This window comes from Carassius carassius, chromosome 6 (genome assembly GCF_963082965.1).
Source record: "Carassius carassius chromosome 6, fCarCar2.1, whole genome shotgun sequence".
In the NCBI taxonomy this organism is placed as follows: Eukaryota; Metazoa; Chordata; class Actinopteri; order Cypriniformes; family Cyprinidae; genus Carassius; species Carassius carassius.
Window position 1 is genome coordinate 39,844,273 of NC_081760.1, and position 17,360 is coordinate 39,861,632.

Genomic DNA, 17,360 nt, shown 5'->3' on the forward strand with positions numbered 1-17,360 from the left:
CTGCATGAACTATAACTTTGTTTCTATGATAATGAGCGTAAGAGAAGAGTTCAAATCACGTTGCAAATCATTTGTTCTCTTGCTGTTTCTGTATGTCAGATTATCTAAAGCTGAAAAAACACGCTCATGTACTTAACAGTGTACAATTGTTATGTTCAATTTATTACAATTGTTAAGAAATCTGCATTCAAGTGAAGGTAAAATAGCCAAAACATCACTCTGATTTGCTAATGGTTAATGATTGTGTACATGTCACATCAAAACATTTTAAATTCAATACACTTAATTTGATTAAAATCCAAGTTTCTCTGAAGGTTTTGCTTTTAACACTGAAATTGCAAAGCTTATTGTGTGTGATTTGAAATGTTTTGCACCCTGTTCATCTGTAATACTATTACCTGTCTGAAGTGAATATATAAAGACTGAAATTAAGACCGCATTAAAAGTGCTGTAAGTCAGTAACACCTGGAGAAAACATCTGTTCTCAAGGCCAGCTGAATGTGAAAACCTCTCCAAAACTAGTCTTAAGAATCACACACTGATACCCTGAATCACGTTCTGTCGTGTGTTTACCTCGTAAAACCTATTTCAGTGATATCCATCAGGCAGTAGACATCTTTTGCACTCTATCAATGTAAAAGGCTTAGCTAGTAGTTTCAAGTACGAACTCAACAGCGTGACAAGTGTGAGCTTGACTGCAGTCTATTTAGATCATTTTGTAAAACAATGTGACATTTACACAATAAAGGCTGTGTGTCTCTTATAGTGCTAGTTTCCGCTGCATGATGGCGCTGTGCAGCGCCTCCGTCAGTCTCTCGTATCGCCCCAAACGGCTGTTGAGAAAGTAAAGCTGGTCTGAGGTTTGGTGCGGGTCGAATCCCTCCTTCTGTAAACGAGTCTTCTGGATTTTAAATGTGCCTGTGGATGAGAGACATGAACCATTTTACACATTTTATACTGTAAACAATCAGTCAAATCTAAAGAAAGAAGAAAAAACTGATACTGAAACTGATATTTTGTTAATTTGTTTTACTAATACTATATAGAAAGTGCTCACAAATACAGAACACCATCATGGTTACACAAAAATAATGCGGTAAAAATAATTAAACAACATAAAATATAACAACAACATAATACCATGACATGTAATTTTGGAAATGTTTTCACTGTGAATTAAACATAGGAAAACGTATACAGGTAATTAGAAAAATAAGTGAAAATGTTCTTTGTTATTTAGAAAAAAAATATTTAAAACATATATATTTACTTAGAACTGAAATATAACTGACTTACATTTATAACATTTAGTAACTTATTTAGCTACTTAGAAAAACTTACATTTAAAACTTATTTAGAAACCTATTTAGAAAAACGTTTATATAGTTTACTACATAGAACATCTTACATTTAAAATGCATTTATTTAATTAGCAAAAATAAATGTAAAACTTATTTACCTCAAAAAAGTTACATTTTAAAATGCATTTAGTTAACTTTACTTAAAACTTTTGTTACTTAGAAAAAACCTTAGACTTCTTTAAATGTTACTGTACAATTACTATGAAATGCCTCATTATAACTATTTCAGTTTTCACAGTATGTAGTAAGGGAACTGTTAACTTATTAACATTTTTCACCATTAAATTTAAGATCATTTTAAGAGTGTGTGTATGAGGAAAACAGAAATCCGGAGGGAAACTGAGCATGGATCTGTTTCTGACACCTGTTTTGTCGACCTCAGCTGAAAGTCGTAAGAAGACGGGGCGAGCGTATGAGGGCAGTGCGTTCTGCACGTCTCGGAGAAATGTCTCACAGTCGAAGTGATTCGTCACGTCCACTATGGCAGCCATTCCTGCCTTCCCCTCCACACCTGATGAACCAGACACACACTTTAATGTCTTTAAACATCTTCAGGTGTCCCTAGACGTCAAACACATGTGTAACATAACTGGTGTTCATATTGAGACAAAAAGATTGCACTGATATATTTTAAGATGCATTTAATGTCAGTTTAAACATGCATTTTAGTCTAGGACTAGGCTTTGTGAAACCTGGGGTAAAGTCACAGTGAATTATGAAGTCAGAACTGCAAAGAAAAGTAGCAATTGTGACATTTAAAGTAACGTTTCAAGATATGAAGTCACATCTGGGAGATGGTAGGATGCAACTATAAGACATAATTGTAACATTTAAAGTCGCATTGAGTTATATAGTTACCAATATGAAAAAAAAAAGTGTAATGGGGAGATTTAAAATCATGTTTCAAGATATTTAGTAACAACTGAGAGATATAAAGTCACAATTATGAGATTTAAAGTGTTAATTGCAAGATATTCTGCCATATTTACCTGTGTATTTTCTTTTTACAATATGTAAAGTCACATTAAATTATAAAGTCACAACTGTGAGATACAAAAGGTACAAATTACAGGTTGTCAGATATTATGTTAAAACTGGTAGATATGAAGTCAAAATTGCAACATCCCGCAAAATAAATACATAAATAAATCTAAATAATAATAAAAAATAAAAAACTTGCAATTACAAGATTTAAATTGTGGAAATGAGCTTCAGAGAGATTGTGCTTTCACTGTCATTAAGAGACAGTGACGTGACATGAAGCCAAGCTTGCTGACCCATGCTCAGAATCCATGCCATGCTCAAGGGCACCTCAGTCGTGCACAAATTAATTTAATTAAAAAACTAATTCTATAAAGCATCTACTGTTTCTGCAGACTCACCAGGCACCGAGACGCCGTAGACGGCCACATCCGTATGCTTCAGCAGAGAGCTCAGGATTCCTTCCACCTCTGTGGTGGACACGTTCTCACCCCGCCAGCGAAACGTGTCTCCGCTTCGGTCCCGGAAATACACGTACCCGAACTCATCCATCACCATCAGATCACCTGAGCCAGAGGAACAGAGTCAGAGCCATCCTTCGAGCACACACACCTGCATCAGCTGATCTCTGGAGAACTGCAGCTTTACCTGATACATACACAGAGTCTCCCTTTCTGAACACATTGTGAGAGATCTTCTTACTCGTCGCCTCTTGATTCGCGTAGCCATCAAAACGACGTAATGGATCGTGTGGATTGATTCGGCCAACAATAATCCCTGGTTCTCCTGTACAAGAGAATACAGAAGAGAAAACATGTGTAGAGCTGTGTCTTGTGCATATTTACACCAGAGTTAACTCAAATAAATACATCAAGTATTTTCATTACTGACATTTTCTATTTCATTACTGAAATTAAAAATATAAATAAAATAATACACACACACGTATATATATATATATATACAGTACAGACCAAAAGTTTGGAAACATTACTATTTTTAATGTAATGTAAAGTGTCACATGTAACATCAGTCGATCACATGATCATTTAGAAATCATTTATTATGAGTGTTGGAAACAGTTCTGCTGTCTAATATATTTTCTTTACTATCACTTTTTATCAATTTAACACATCCTTGCTGAATAAAAGTATTGATTTTATTTAAAAAGAAGAAAGGAAAAAAATTACTGACCCCAAATTACTGACCAGTAGTGTATATTGTTATTACAAAATATTTATATTTGAAAAACATAGCTTCTTTTTTTTTTATTCATCAAGTATCCTAAAAAAGTATCACATGTTCTGAAGAAATATTAAGCAGCAGAACTGTTTCCAACACTCATAATAAATCAGAATATAAGAATGATTTCTAAATGATCATGTGATCGACTGATGTTACATGTGACACTGAAGCTGGAGGAATGATGCTGAAAATTCAGCTTTGCATCACAGGAATAAATTATTTTTTTAAAGTATATTCAAATAGAAAACTATTATTTTAAGTTGTAATACTATTTCACAATATTACAGTTTTTTCTGTATTTTTGATCAAATAAATGCAGGCTTGATGAGCAGAAGAAACTTCTTTCAAAAACATTAAAAATAGTAATGTTTCCAAACTTTTGGTCTGTACTGTATATATATATATATATATATATATATATATATATATTACATTTTAAAATTAAATGGAAAATATTAATTAAAATTTATAAAAACTATAATAATATCTCAATTATACTAAAATGACACTTGATTTACACTGTATGATGACACAAAAAACCTCTATGTCACTCTCAAAGTCATAATATATGCTGGATTCCCCGGCTGTCATTATCTCTGATGTGTTTAAACTCCAAGAGCAAACAGGGACACAGAGCACCGAGCGTGTGATTTACGAAGGGAGACCTCTCAAAATAATGTTGAAATACACTTGTTTGCTCTGCCATGGGATGTGTACAGAAAACTACACAGATACTGAGTTTGTTTTGTGTTTCCGGGCAAATACTATAATATTGGAAACACGACAGATTAATCATTCAACTCTCACACACTTAGTTGCATTAAGTAAGGGATAATAACGTAAAATCAGCAGGTCATTATTGCAAAATATGCACTAGTGTTCAAAGGTTTTGGTCAATAAGATTTTTTTAGAAGTAATTAATATTGTTATTCATCAGAAACTAACGTTATAATTACAGTTGATTATTATTATTATTTTATTATTATTTATTATTATTTTATATCTGTGGTTTGTTATTGTGTGTGTGTTTCTGACCTGGTTTGCACGGGACACACAGTCCTCGACTGTCCCGTATTAACTCCATGGTGTCCTCGTCTGCTCTCAGCAGTCTGATGGGATAAACACTGGGCAGAATCACACTGTTGAAGCCACACGCCCCCACCTGGCCAGAAGAGCACATTACACATCCTTAAATCACACACAACACCTCTTCAAATATAACAAGCACAAGTAAACATTTACACACACCTTGTTGTCCATGTTGGCGAGGCTGCAGTTGCACTCAGTCGCTCCATAAAACTCACCGATGCGTTGGATGTTGAAACGTTTCGTAAAATCTTCCCAAACGTTCGGCCGCAGACCGTTGCCAATGGCAACACGCACCTGGTGACGGGACTCGGACGGACGGACCGGCTGAGATAACAGATATCGACAGATTTCACCGATGTACTGGACCACCTTCAAACAGACAACAACCTAAATTAAACACTTAAAATCAACCACCAACAATCTAACTGAATAACTAACCCTTCAATACTGGTGCAGAAATATCTGATATCATGCACTAATTATGCTGGTTTTGCTCATATTTTCCACTAGACGAAAGATGAGGGTCAGTTATCCTTTAATTGAAACAGTGACAGATAAATTTGCACTAAAATACTGAAAATTTTGCCTTCAACAAAAGATATGTGAAGTGTTTCCTCCTTCCTTTTAATGTACTGTAACAATCAGATAATGCCCTAAATGCATAGTTACATGATTATTTGCACTTTAATATGTTCTCTTTGCTGTGTGTGCAACATCTAGTGTTAGATATGAGATCTAAGATAACTAATGACTAATGTTGCTGAGGTCAGAGGTCGTCACCGTGCAGTTGTACTTCACACAGTCGTCCCAGAAACAGCTGGCGGAGAACTTCCTGCGGATGACCACCGTCAGACCGTGCAGCAGGCACTGACCCACACCCATGATGTTACCTGGAAACACAGAGAAGACACGTGATTGGCTGATTCGACTGATCCTGTCTGCTAAACTCATGTGAACCAAACTACACATTCAGTTTCATCATTTAAAAATTATACTTAGTGTGTTCCTTGAAAGCTTTTAATTTAATACTTAACATACATACCTTTAAAGGTCATTTTCGCAAAATAAGTTTTTACCTCCACTTCAGCCGCACTTACACACACCAAACTCTTTATTCATCTCTATATTCTCAAGGCTTATACTGAGCAGTTTGTTCATATATCATTCATACTGATTTATATAACATTTTAACCTTAAAACTTTATTAAAAATGTATATCTTTAAATGTGGTGAGTTTTTTTTTTTTTCCATTTCAGCAACACTTAAATACAATAAACTTAGCAGTTTTATTGCTTTCTGTATTCTGAAGGATTTTACTAAGCAGTTTGTTCATATTTCATTCACACTGATTTATTCAACATTTTATTCCTAAAAACAAGGTGAAGCTGTGTTTGTTTTCTGTCTGTTGACACCATTTCTGATTTATGGACTGATAAAAAAAGAAATCCAAAATTCTTATGCTTTTAAATAGTCACTGTTGATATCTGATGATGAAATGCTGTAATATAAGACATTCAGAACTGCTGAAGTAAAATAAACAGTTATCTTACAAAATATTTACTCAAAACTCACAATAACAAAATGTTTATCTATTGACAAGGCTGATAGTAGATTGTGGAGCTGACACTAGGTGAACTAACCGGTCAGGTTATCAGATGGTATTGATAAATTAGAAACTAACAAATTAAGGGGTGATTTATCAACCTGGTCGATGTCACAAGAATGAATGGTTAATTGAGTTATTCTTAGTGATCTGCTGTTGTAATCTATAAGCTGAATAGAATGAGTGAAGGACGTAAATTGTGTTGAATGTTACATTTGTGTAGTGCACACAGACCTGCGGAGTGATAGAGCGGCAGGCAGCAGTAAACCACGTCATCTGGCCCCAGACCAAATGAGTAATATCCAAATGCAGCGATGCGATAGTACCTGTTTACACAGTGCACACAAACACAGAGTGAAACAGCTGCACACATGTTTGCTTGATATTTTAAGAACAGTATTGCACAAACCTGCTGTGAACTATGATGGCAGCTTTAGGTAAACCCGTCGTTCCTGAGGTGTAGATGTAAAATAACCTGTCTGAGATGAAAAACATGTGTCAAACACCGTACAACGTCAAAATGAGTTCATACTGTATCATACACTTCTGTAGTTCCCCTTCATCAGATCACTACAATGTGAGTCAGAAGTGATTCTGACGAATGGGGATCGCTTGCGAGAGCCTATCTACTTCGAGTGATGCATATTGGCATGCGATAATTGCACCAGCTGCTGTGCATCGTAGCGCGAGTATATAACAAACAATAGGTGTATTCGCATACTTGACTTTCGCTTCGGAGCCAGACAGTGAATGCTGTTCCTGTCTCTTGCAAGATTCTACAACGGTGATTATAAGTCTCTGCGAGAAAGCCTCTGTGTTGGTGTCAGGCTTAAGGGGAACCCCCAACTGTGTCTTGAACCTTTGCTGCTGGATGATTGGTATCTCGGGCGGCCCGTGCTGGTTCTCAGCGCCCTGCCCCAGTGCCTTGCTTTCCGGAAGTGCATGAGGAGGTTACCAGGACATGGACGGCACCTTTTTCTGCCCGGAACCGCTCTGGTGCCTCTTCCTCCCTCACTACCCTCGATGGCGGAGCAGCTAAGGGTTGCGTGGAGATACCCCCGGAGGCAACAGGTGGCCTGCCACAAAAGGAGTGCCCAGCCCGCCAAGGCCTCCGCTAAATCAATCAGCAAGCGTAAGGGCAAGCAGCCCCGAGACGGGCGACTCAGAGTTGGAGGAAGCTGCTCCACCTTTTCAGTAAAAGCAATTTCTTCCATCTCTGGGTCATGAGGGCATGGATTGCAGTAGCGACGCTTCCAGCGGGCAACAGTATGCGGTTCAGGGACGCCACCAAGCCTTCCCACGCACCCTCTGTGGTACAACACCCTCAGACTCCGCTTTGGGCCGCCCCAGTGCCTCCCGAGCCGAGTCCCTGTGTTCCACCTCGCTGCCCCACCCCAGATACGTCTGTGGTCCTGTTGGTCCCGCTTGCAAAGTGTCTGGGAGCCTGGCAAACACTTCCCTGCCCATCTCGCTGGCTCATCCATACCAGCAGACTCGGCTATGCGATTCAGTTCGCCCGGCACCCTCCCAAGTTCAGGTTCATCCACTTCACCTCTGTGCAGAGTTGCGATGCCCCTGTCTTGCGGGCAGAGATCGATGTCCTACAGGATGTGATTGAGCCGGTTCCTCCAGCCGATATGAGGACAGGGTTCTACAGCCCCTACTTCATTGTACCCAAGAAAGGCGATGGGTTACGGCCAATTTTGGACCTGCGAACCATGAATTGGGCCCTGCACAAGCTCCCGTTCAAGCTCATGCAAAAACACATTTTCGAATGCATCCGTCCCCAGGATTGATTTGCAGCGATCGACCTGAAGGATGTGTACTTTCATGTCTCAATTCTTCATTGACACAGACCGTTCCTGCGGTTTGCGTATTGTATTCATGAAAGTCATGGAGACAGCCATTGCTTCACTTCGAGAACACGGCATTCGTTTTCTCAACTATCTCAATGTCTTGCTGATCCTGGCTTGGGCTCGAGAGCAGTTGTGCGAACACAGGGACATGGTGCTCCGTCACCTCAGCCTGTTGGGCCTTCAGGTCAACTGGGACAAAAACCAACTCTCCCCTGCACAGATGATCTCTTTTCTTCGCACCAGGAAGATCCCCGAAGATGTCCGATCAGAGTCGTACTTTGTTGCTGCAAAATGGGTTGGAGCGAAGGCTGACTCCCTCCACCCTCAAAGTGTATGTTGCCGCTATTGCCGCACATAACGATGCAGTTGAAAGTCACTGGGAAAGCATGACCTGATCGTCAGGTTCCTGAGGGGAGCGAGGACACTAAATCCACCGATACTCTCATGGGACCTGTCTCTGGTGCTCAGCACACTGCAGGGACCTACCTTTAAACTGTTGCAGTCAGTTGAGTTAAAGTTCCTGTCACTAAAGACTAGGGTTGGGTATCGTTTGAATTTTATCAAGTTTCTGCACTTAATCGTTTTTAATCAAATTGAAATGTGAATGCAGGAATCATTAAGCAGAATCGAAATGAATGTGTCTTATCGAATACCCAGTTCTTGGAAATTTGCAAACGGTTCTAAAATGGAACCGGTTTTCGATACCCAACCCTAATAAAGACAGCGCTCCTGACTGCTCTGGTTTCCATCACGAGGGTAGGGGACCTGCAAGCATTTTCGATCGACGAATTGTACCTAGAATTCGGGCCAGCCGACTCTCATGTTGTCTCTCATGGCCAGCAGAAGGAAAAAGCTGTCTCCAAGCAGAGGATGGCCCACTGGATAGTGGATGTTATCGCCTTGGCCTACGAAGTGTAAGGTGTGCTTTGCCCGTTCGGGTGGCGAGCACACTCGACTAGAAGTGTTGCTTCCTCCTGGGCACTGGTTTAAGGTGCATCGCTGACAGATATATGCCCTGTTTCCGCCCCACACTGGGGTCAGGCCAGGAGGCTCAAGCAGAACGCTGGAAGGGCTAGCAGCCATAGCGTTTTGCTAGATATACCAATTCTTGAGAAAAACTTCTGACTCACGTTGTAGTGATCTGACGAAGGGGAACGTCTCTGTTATGTATGGTAACCCTCGTTCCCTGAGGAGGGAACGGAAACGTGAGTCCCCTCGCCACAGTTGCTGAGCTTCCGCTGTATGGCAGAATATCACAACTGAGGTGCCCTTGAGCAAGGCACTGAACCCCCAACTGCTCCCCGGGAGCCGCAGCATAAATGTCTGCCCACTGCTCCGGGTGTGTGTTCACAGTGTGTGTGTGTTCACTGCTGTGTGTGTGCACTTTGGATGGGTTAGACGCAGAGCACAAATTCCGAGTATGGGTCACCATACTTGGCTGTATGTCACATCCCTTTAAAAAGCAATATTCACAAAACAAAAACATTTAAAGACTTTTTAAGATTTTCTAATTTCCAGGCCTGTAAATCAACAAATATTCCCTTATATTTTCAGGTTTTTCATGACTGTAAAAACCTTGTTTATTCAATGTGATTTACACAATGTGATTGACGTAAACTCACTCTACACACATCAAAATCATAATTGACTACATAGGTTGTGTAACAAATGACGTGAATCAAACTGTATCCCACATATACATTATGGGGGAAAGGTCAGGAATGCACTGTATGATTTATGTTTCCAGCTGAAGAAGCTGCTGGGCATCCCTAAGGGAGGTTGTGTCAGATCTGATTCACGTCTGGACACGATTGAACCCAAATAAACTAAACACACACACGTATAGGATCAGGCCATCTGACTGGGTCAGAAGTCAATTAAGCAATGACCGTTCACTCTCTGACACATTTACAAGCCCTCTGTCTATCAGTCTGTCTGTGTAAGACACTGGTGTCTTTCTCTTGAATCTCCTGATCATGATTTCTGTGTCTCCTCAGGAACCGGATCTGTTTTCTGCCCTCTTTCTCCCTTTATTGTTTTTTTTTTTTCCCACACGATCTGCTTTTGTAGCTCAGACTTTCTTTCAGTCTCTCTCTCTCTCTCTTTCAGGCGCTGCATTTGGCTGGTATGTAACCTTTTCCCCACTTTAACACTTGCTCACTCACTCACTGAAAACACACATAATACCACTGCCCCTCTCTCTCTCTTTCTCTCTCTCTCTCTCTCTTTGTAAAGGGGTGAATTTCACACAACCAGCCAAAAACACGTCCGGCACACATATAACCCAAACTCACAAGCAAGAATCAAGAATTAGACTGAGCATTAAAAACAAATGTAGACTTTTTTTAAGACAATTGAGATTTTTAGCATTGTGAAATCTTTACACTTAGCAACTAAGCTCCCAAAAGAAAACAAGTGTATTTTACTTTATATGTTGTAAATAATTGTATTTAAAGATATATTGCTTTAAATGCATATTAAATATTACATTGTAAAAGCGTTTATTCATCATGATCATATTTATGATGATTTATTTATGCCAATTTAAATAATGTACACATAATGTATAAAATAAACAAGATAATACTAATATTAATATTTTCAACATTGTCACAATATTCTCATGATATATAACAAAGAAAAATCACATGAAATAAAACATATTGTACAAATAAAATTACTGTTATAAAATGATTAATTAATCATGGTTATATTCAATTATGCAGATTGTAAATGATATAATGAAAATATAATGATAATCTAATGAAAATCAATATGTAAAACAATAAGTATGTAATATTACAAATAACAGTTGTTATTATAATAAGTTGTTATTATATTTTATTACTATTGTCAGATTTTCTATTTATTGTTGTAAAGAGCTTTGGTCAACTTATGTTGTTTTAAATGGTGCTATATAAAAAAAATTACAGTAGATGAATAAATACAGTATATATAAAATAGTAATGTAGTAGATGTAGTACTAATGTAGTAGAAGAATTACAATACTAAAACTCAAAAAGAAAAATGTGCTGTATTTTAATGTCACAAATACAACAATAATAATAACTATTATTATTTTTATTATTATTATTATTATTATTACAATGTCAAAAAGTTTAAAAAAGAGTTTTCAACAGGGTTTGTTTTCTTTAGGCAAATTATAATTTCTCAGATTTTTTTTTTTCCTATGAAATATGTCTTGACGATAACAAGCATCTAAAATATGTCTGAAGACATGTGGAGACATTTACCTGTTGTAAAATAAACTCACTCACACACAGAAATATGCAGCACATCATCCATAAACACACACACACACACACACGCTCATACAGACCGTTGAAGCCCTTGCTGTGTGTGACAGCGGGCGGTGTGTCAGGAGATGAAGCCAGCAGCACGTCCAGATTCTGAGCTGACAGCGAATCCAAAGACTGGTCCGCAGCCGAACCAGTACAGAAGAGAGAAAGAGAGCTGAGAGACTCCTTCACCTCCAACACCACTGCAGACACACACACACCCACAGACTTTGATTTATTTCTTATTACGTTTATTATTTATTGCAAATTTATCATATACAGTATACACAGTATATATATATATTAAATTCTATATTACTCTATCACACACCAAACACGTGGAGAAGGGTATAACTGCAGACTGGAGATCTCCAAATAGGGGCGGGAACTCCAAAACGTGGTGGGAGCTCCAAAATGGGATTTTCTCCCATTGAGAGACAGGCACATGACATGCATGCACAATCCCCCCTAGGTGTTTTAGTTACACCTAGCATCACTACCCCCTCCTAGCCTACGAATTTCGTGTCCCGGGACGGCCCCGTTGCTTGGAATAAAGTGATAGAGTAAAATCTTCCCCCTCCGCTGGGACGCTCCTGAGTGATTATGAAGCAGAGGTTCAGACTTGGGTCCAAACACCACTGGCCACGAGCCTTGGCCTCTGCTCTCATGGAGAATGTTTATTTCTATAGCATCATTTACTTTAGAGGAACTAGAAACAATGTTTAATTTATAAAGTTTTATTTTGAAATTTAAGTCAGTGACAATTGGCTGAAGCCACAGCCAATGATGAAAATCTATGCGAAAGGATACCCCGCCCCGTTTTAGAGGTTCTGCCCAATTTTGGAGTTCGCGCCATATTTTGAAGATCTCCAGTCTGCAGTTATACCCACTTGAACACGTGTGCATTCTCACCATCCAGAAGCTCTGCCCCGAACACCATCCCTCGTGCTCCAGACACGCCCATGCAGTGGATCAACGAATCGCGTCGCAGGTTAAAGTTGATGAGTGCCGGCTCCACGCCCACTTTAGCCAGACCGAGCCACAGCGCCACCATGAGCGGCCGGCTCTCCATGAAGACGGCCACCACATCGCCTGACCTCCAGCCCTGCGCCACGGCCCACTGAGCCACAGCGTTCGACCGCCGGTCCAGCTCAGAGAAGCTCCACACCTCGCCCGTGGACTCCTCCACCAGAGCCGGCTTGTCCGGGTGGAGCGCCACCCGCTGGGCGAAGATAGACGGGACGGTGCTGCGCGTACTAATGTAATGCTGCATGATATATTTCACACGCAACAGTATGCGCAGACCCCTGGAGGAGAGAAAGAAGAGCTAAATATGTGTTTAGTGGTTCTATTTTAACAGGTCTCATCATGACTAATAGTAAATGTGTCCAAGTCAGTTTTCTCTACATCATACCTTTTAGATTGTACACACTGGGCCAAACAATATGATTGAAGAGAGTAAGAGATAATAGGTTATACTCACACAATGTCTCTCTTGATGGTGCATGCAGCCACATAGAGAAACATCCATCCTCCAGAACATAAATAAACTCCTATTAGAGCCAGCAAACTCCAGAACCACGAGAGGCCCAGCACGCTCAGTGACCCAGCAGTGATCACCGCCAGAGGGCCACGAAACCCGTCTCCAGCACCCATCCTGGACGAGAGAAGACCACAGACTACATGGAGTAGCTATCTGTACTTCTAAAAGGTGAAAACTGAAAAAACTTTCCCTATATAAACAGTCTTCTGCATTTTAACCTATAATTTGATTCTGATTATAAAAAAAGATCTACAATTATGTATTATTCTTCAGCACACTTTTAAGTGATGGCAATGACACATTTTCAATTTTGGGGAAGAAACAGCTGCATAAGCCTTGAACTTGCAAAAACAAATCTACTAGCTATATATTAAGTTAAGTTATAATTCACCAATAATGATTGGATTTGGTAATAAAATACTCATAAATTTACACTTAGAAAATATAACATAAATTAATGACCTTCCAGATCTTAAAACTCTGTCACACTGACATCACATCTCATTTCCATATGAAACATTTGAAAAAAAAATCAAATATTCTCTAAAATTAATATTTAAGATTTAGATATATAGTGATTTAAAGTATTATTTAAAGTTAAATAAAATTATAATCCCCCCCCCCCCCACAAACAAAATTAAAGAATACAAAAACTGAATGCTCAACCAGATATATGAAATAAACTTTAAAGTCTGAACTAGCATTGCATGAGTGCAAATAGTAATTATAAGAGAAAGAGTAGGTCGATAACAGCGCTGCTCATGAAACGCACTTGCCTGCGATCAGCCTGTTTAGTTTTCTCTGGTCAGTCCTCGGGCGGAAATAATCCCAGAGAAACGCCGGACACCTTCACAGAGCCGATGGGAAGTAACCGAGTAATGTGCGCGACCGCTAGACGACCGCGGAGAGATGACACATAACGACGGATTTACTCCCGTGAACTCTCGCTTGACACGCAGTGCGCGAACCTCAGTCTGGAAGCCCCGCCTCCGCATGCACGCGCTGCGCTCTGATGGGAGGACACAGCTGTCAGTCAGGGGTCTGCAGGTTCTCCGGATTCTGCGAGTCTAGACTGGCTGTTTTGGGGTCCTGTCAGAACTCGAGCCTCTGAGAAATGAGGGTTCTCTGTCGATGACTCATTGATCAAAACACCTCGCAATGCATTTATTACGCAATAAGTTTATTTGCCCTTAAGATCTGTGACACATGAATGCTTCTCTCTTTTGATTTCCCACCAGGAGATAAGATTCCAGTTCAAGTTCATTCAAGTTTTTTTTTTTTTTTATTATTATTTTAACAAATTAGCTTTTTCTCAACCTCTCTGATGCTGGAATAAATATTTACTCAATTGTATCTTTAAAATGATAATAATGATAATAAACATTATTTAACGCATCTGCAAGAGGTCTGTTCTGGAAAGCATCTGCTGTGTACAAACTTCTGACATACGTCTTTAAGATGCCTGTTTTAATAATAATAATAAATAATAATAATAATACATTTTATTTATAATGCGCTTTTCTAAAACCAAAGCGCTACAAAGAAAACAAGTAAAATACAAAAGTACAAGAGTAATACAAAATAATCATTACAATACAACACAGTAAAATACTATTCATGATTAAAATAAGCAATTTTAAAAAGATGTGTTTTTAACAACTTCCTGAAACTGGTTAATGTAGGAGCATCCCTAATAGCAAAAGGAAGTGCATTCCATAACCTGGGTGCCGCAACAGAGAACGCTCTTTCCCCCATAGATTTTAATCTGCAGGGGGGCTGCTGAAGAGTTAGAGAATCCGTAGACCGGAGGGAACGAGAAGGCGTATGCAGGCTAACTAAATCACAGATATAAGAAGGAGCTGTTTCGTGCATAGCTTTATAAGTTAATGTGAGAGTTTTAAAAGCAATACGCGACTGGACAGGTAGCCAATGTAAACTATAAAGCACACCTGTAATGTGCTGACGAGATGATGTATATGTAAGCACGCGTGCTGCTGAATTCTGGATATACTGCAAGCGTTTAATAGATTTGACAGGTAAACCGACAAAAAGCGCATTACAATAATCAATCCTAGAAGTAACAAATGCATGAATTAGCCTTTCCGCGTCAGGTAGAGTAAGGTACGGCCTAATTTTTGCAATGTTTCTTAGATGGTGGAATGCAGATTTGGTAACAATCTTAATGTGAGAGTCTAATGTTAGATGAGCGTCAAAAATCACACCAAGGTTATGAGCGCTAGTAGATGGAGCTAAAACACTTTCATCTATGGTCAAATTAAAATGATTTCCTTTGCGAGTAGCTGCTGGTGTGCCAATGAGTAGAATCTCTGTCTTAGAAGCCAAATTCCGGAAAAGTTGGGACGTTTTTTAAATTTTAATAAAATGAAAACTAAAGGAATTTCAAATCACATGAGCCAATATTTTATTCACAATAGAACATAGATAACATAGCAAATGTTTAAACTGAGAAATTTTACACTTTTATCCACTTAATTAGCTCATTTAAAATTTAATGCCTGCTACAGGTCTCAAAAAAGTTGGCACGTGGGCAACAAATGGCTAAAAAAGCAAGCAGTTTTGAAAAGATTCAGCTGGGAGAACATCTAGTTAATTGAAATCAGGTCTGTAACATGATTAGCTATAAAAGCTTTGTCTTAGAGAAGCAGAGTCTCTCAGAAGTAAAGATGGGCAGAGGCTCTCCAATCTGTGAAAGACTGCGTAAAAAAATTGTGGAAAACTTTAAAAACAATGTTCCTCAACGTCAAATTGCAAAGGCTTTGCAAATCTGATCATCTACAGTGCATAACATCATCAAAAGATTCAGAGAAACTGGAGAAATCTCTGTGCTTAAGGGACAAGGCCGGAGACCTTTATTGGATGCCCGTGGTCTTCGGGCTCTCAGACGACACTGCATCACTCATCGGCATGATTGTGTCAATGACATTACTAAATGGGCCCAGGAATACTTTCAGAAACCACTGTCGGTAAACACAATCCGCCGTGCCATCAGCAGATGCCAACTAAAGCTCTATCATGCAAAAAGGAAGCCATATGTGAACATGGTCCAGAAGCGCCATCGTGTCCTGTGGGCCAAGGCTCATTTAAAATGGACTATTTCAAAGTGGAATAGTGTTTTATGGTCAGACGAGTCCAAATTTGACATTCTTGTTGGAAATCACGGACGCCGTGTCCTCCGGGCTAAAGAGGAGGGAGACCTTCCAGCATGTTATCAGCGTTCAGTTCAAAAGCCAGCATTTCTGATGGTATGGGGGTGCATAAGTGCATACGGTATGGGCAGCTTGCATGTTTTGGAAGGCTCTGTGAATGCTGAAAGGTATATAAAGGTTTTAGAGCAACATATGCTTCCCTCCAAACAACGTCTATTTCAGGGAAGGCCTTGTTTATTTCAGCAGGACAATGCAAAACCACATACTGCAGCTATAACAACAGCATGGCTTCGTCGTAGAAGAGTCCGGGTGCTAACCTGGCCTGCCTACAGTCCAGATCTTTCACCTATAGAGAACATTTGGCGCATCATTAAACGAAAAATACGTCAAAGACGACCACAAACTCTTCAGCAGCTGGAAATCTATATAAGGCAAGAATGGGATCAAATTCCAACAGCAAAACTCCAGCAACTCATAGCCTCAATGCCCAGACGTCTTCAAACTGTTTTGAAAAGAAAAGGAGATGCTACACCATGGTAAACATGCCCCGTCCCAACTATTTTGAGACCTGTAGAAGAAATCAAAATTGAAATGAGCTCATTTTGTGCATAAAATTGTAAACTTTCTCAGTTTAAACATTTGATATGTTATCTATGTTCTATTGTGAATAAAATGTTGGCTCATGTGATTTGAAAGTCTTTTAGTTTTCATTTTATTAAAATTTAAAAAACGTCCCAACTTTTCCGGAATTCGGGTTGTATGATGCATCCATGTTTTCATTTCCTGCACACATTCCGAGAGAATTTTTGAGGTGACAGTTGGGTCTGATTTAGAGCTAATGTAAATTTGAGTATCATCAGCGTAAAAATGATACCCCAGACCATATTTCCTAATTATTTGCCCCAAAGGAAGCATATAAACACTAAACAATGTAGGACCCAAGACAGACCCCTGAGGAACACCAGAACAGACTTGTCCACTATCCGATTTGTTGTTTTCCAAGACAACAAACTGGGAACGATCAGTGAAGTATGATTTGAACCAGTCCAGTACAGTGCCAGTAATACCAAGCCAGCTCTCTAGCCTATTCAGCAGGATAGAATGGCACACTGTGTCAAATGCTGCACTCAGATCTAACAAGACCAAGATGGTTGAGGCTCCAGAGTCAGCTGAGACAAGCAGGTCATTCATAACACGAACCAAGGCTGTCTCTGTA

At 39.4% G+C, this 17,360-nt stretch overlaps 1 protein-coding gene across 2 annotated transcripts; it reads right to left on the reverse strand.

Moving 5' to 3' along the window:
- Positions 1-738: 738 nt before the first annotated feature.
- On the reverse strand, positions 739-13,934 carry slc27a1b (solute carrier family 27 member 1b). 2 transcript variants are annotated; one of them, XM_059553063.1, is made up of 13 exons: positions 13,754-13,934; positions 12,918-13,091; positions 12,347-12,741; positions 11,476-11,637; positions 6,689-6,758; positions 6,514-6,605; positions 5,457-5,566; positions 4,836-5,045; positions 4,623-4,749; positions 2,991-3,128; positions 2,744-2,908; positions 1,726-1,872; positions 739-918 (listed from the first exon to the last, which is right to left on the reverse strand). In XM_059553063.1, exons 2-13 carry the CDS (start codon positions 13,088-13,090, stop codon positions 761-763), a joined length of 1,947 nt encoding a protein of 648 aa, XP_059409046.1. In that variant the 5' UTR covers position 13,091; positions 13,754-13,934; the 3' UTR covers positions 739-760. The 2 variants fall into 2 exon arrangements, with proteins under 2 accessions (XP_059409046.1, XP_059409047.1); XM_059553064.1 differs by having other exon boundaries at positions 13,750-13,934.
- Between the last annotated feature and the right edge of the window lie 3,426 nt (positions 13,935-17,360).

What these genes read in the sequence shown, in the direction of transcription:
- slc27a1b (XM_059553063.1), bottom strand. Translation starts at nt 13,090, where the DNA reads ATGGGTGCTGGAGACGGGTTTCGTGGCCCTCTGGCGGTGATCACTGCT. An exon ending in CGGGGCAGAGCTTCTGGATG is followed by an intron (nt 11,638 to 12,346) that starts GTGAGAATGCAC and finishes GTGTGTCTGCAG; the next exon opens with TGGTGTTGGAGGTGAAGGAG. An exon ending in TCGCCAACATGGACAACAAG is followed by an intron (nt 4,750 to 4,835) that starts GTGTGTGTAAAT and finishes TCTTCTGGCCAG; the next exon opens with GTGGGGGCGTGTGGCTTCAA.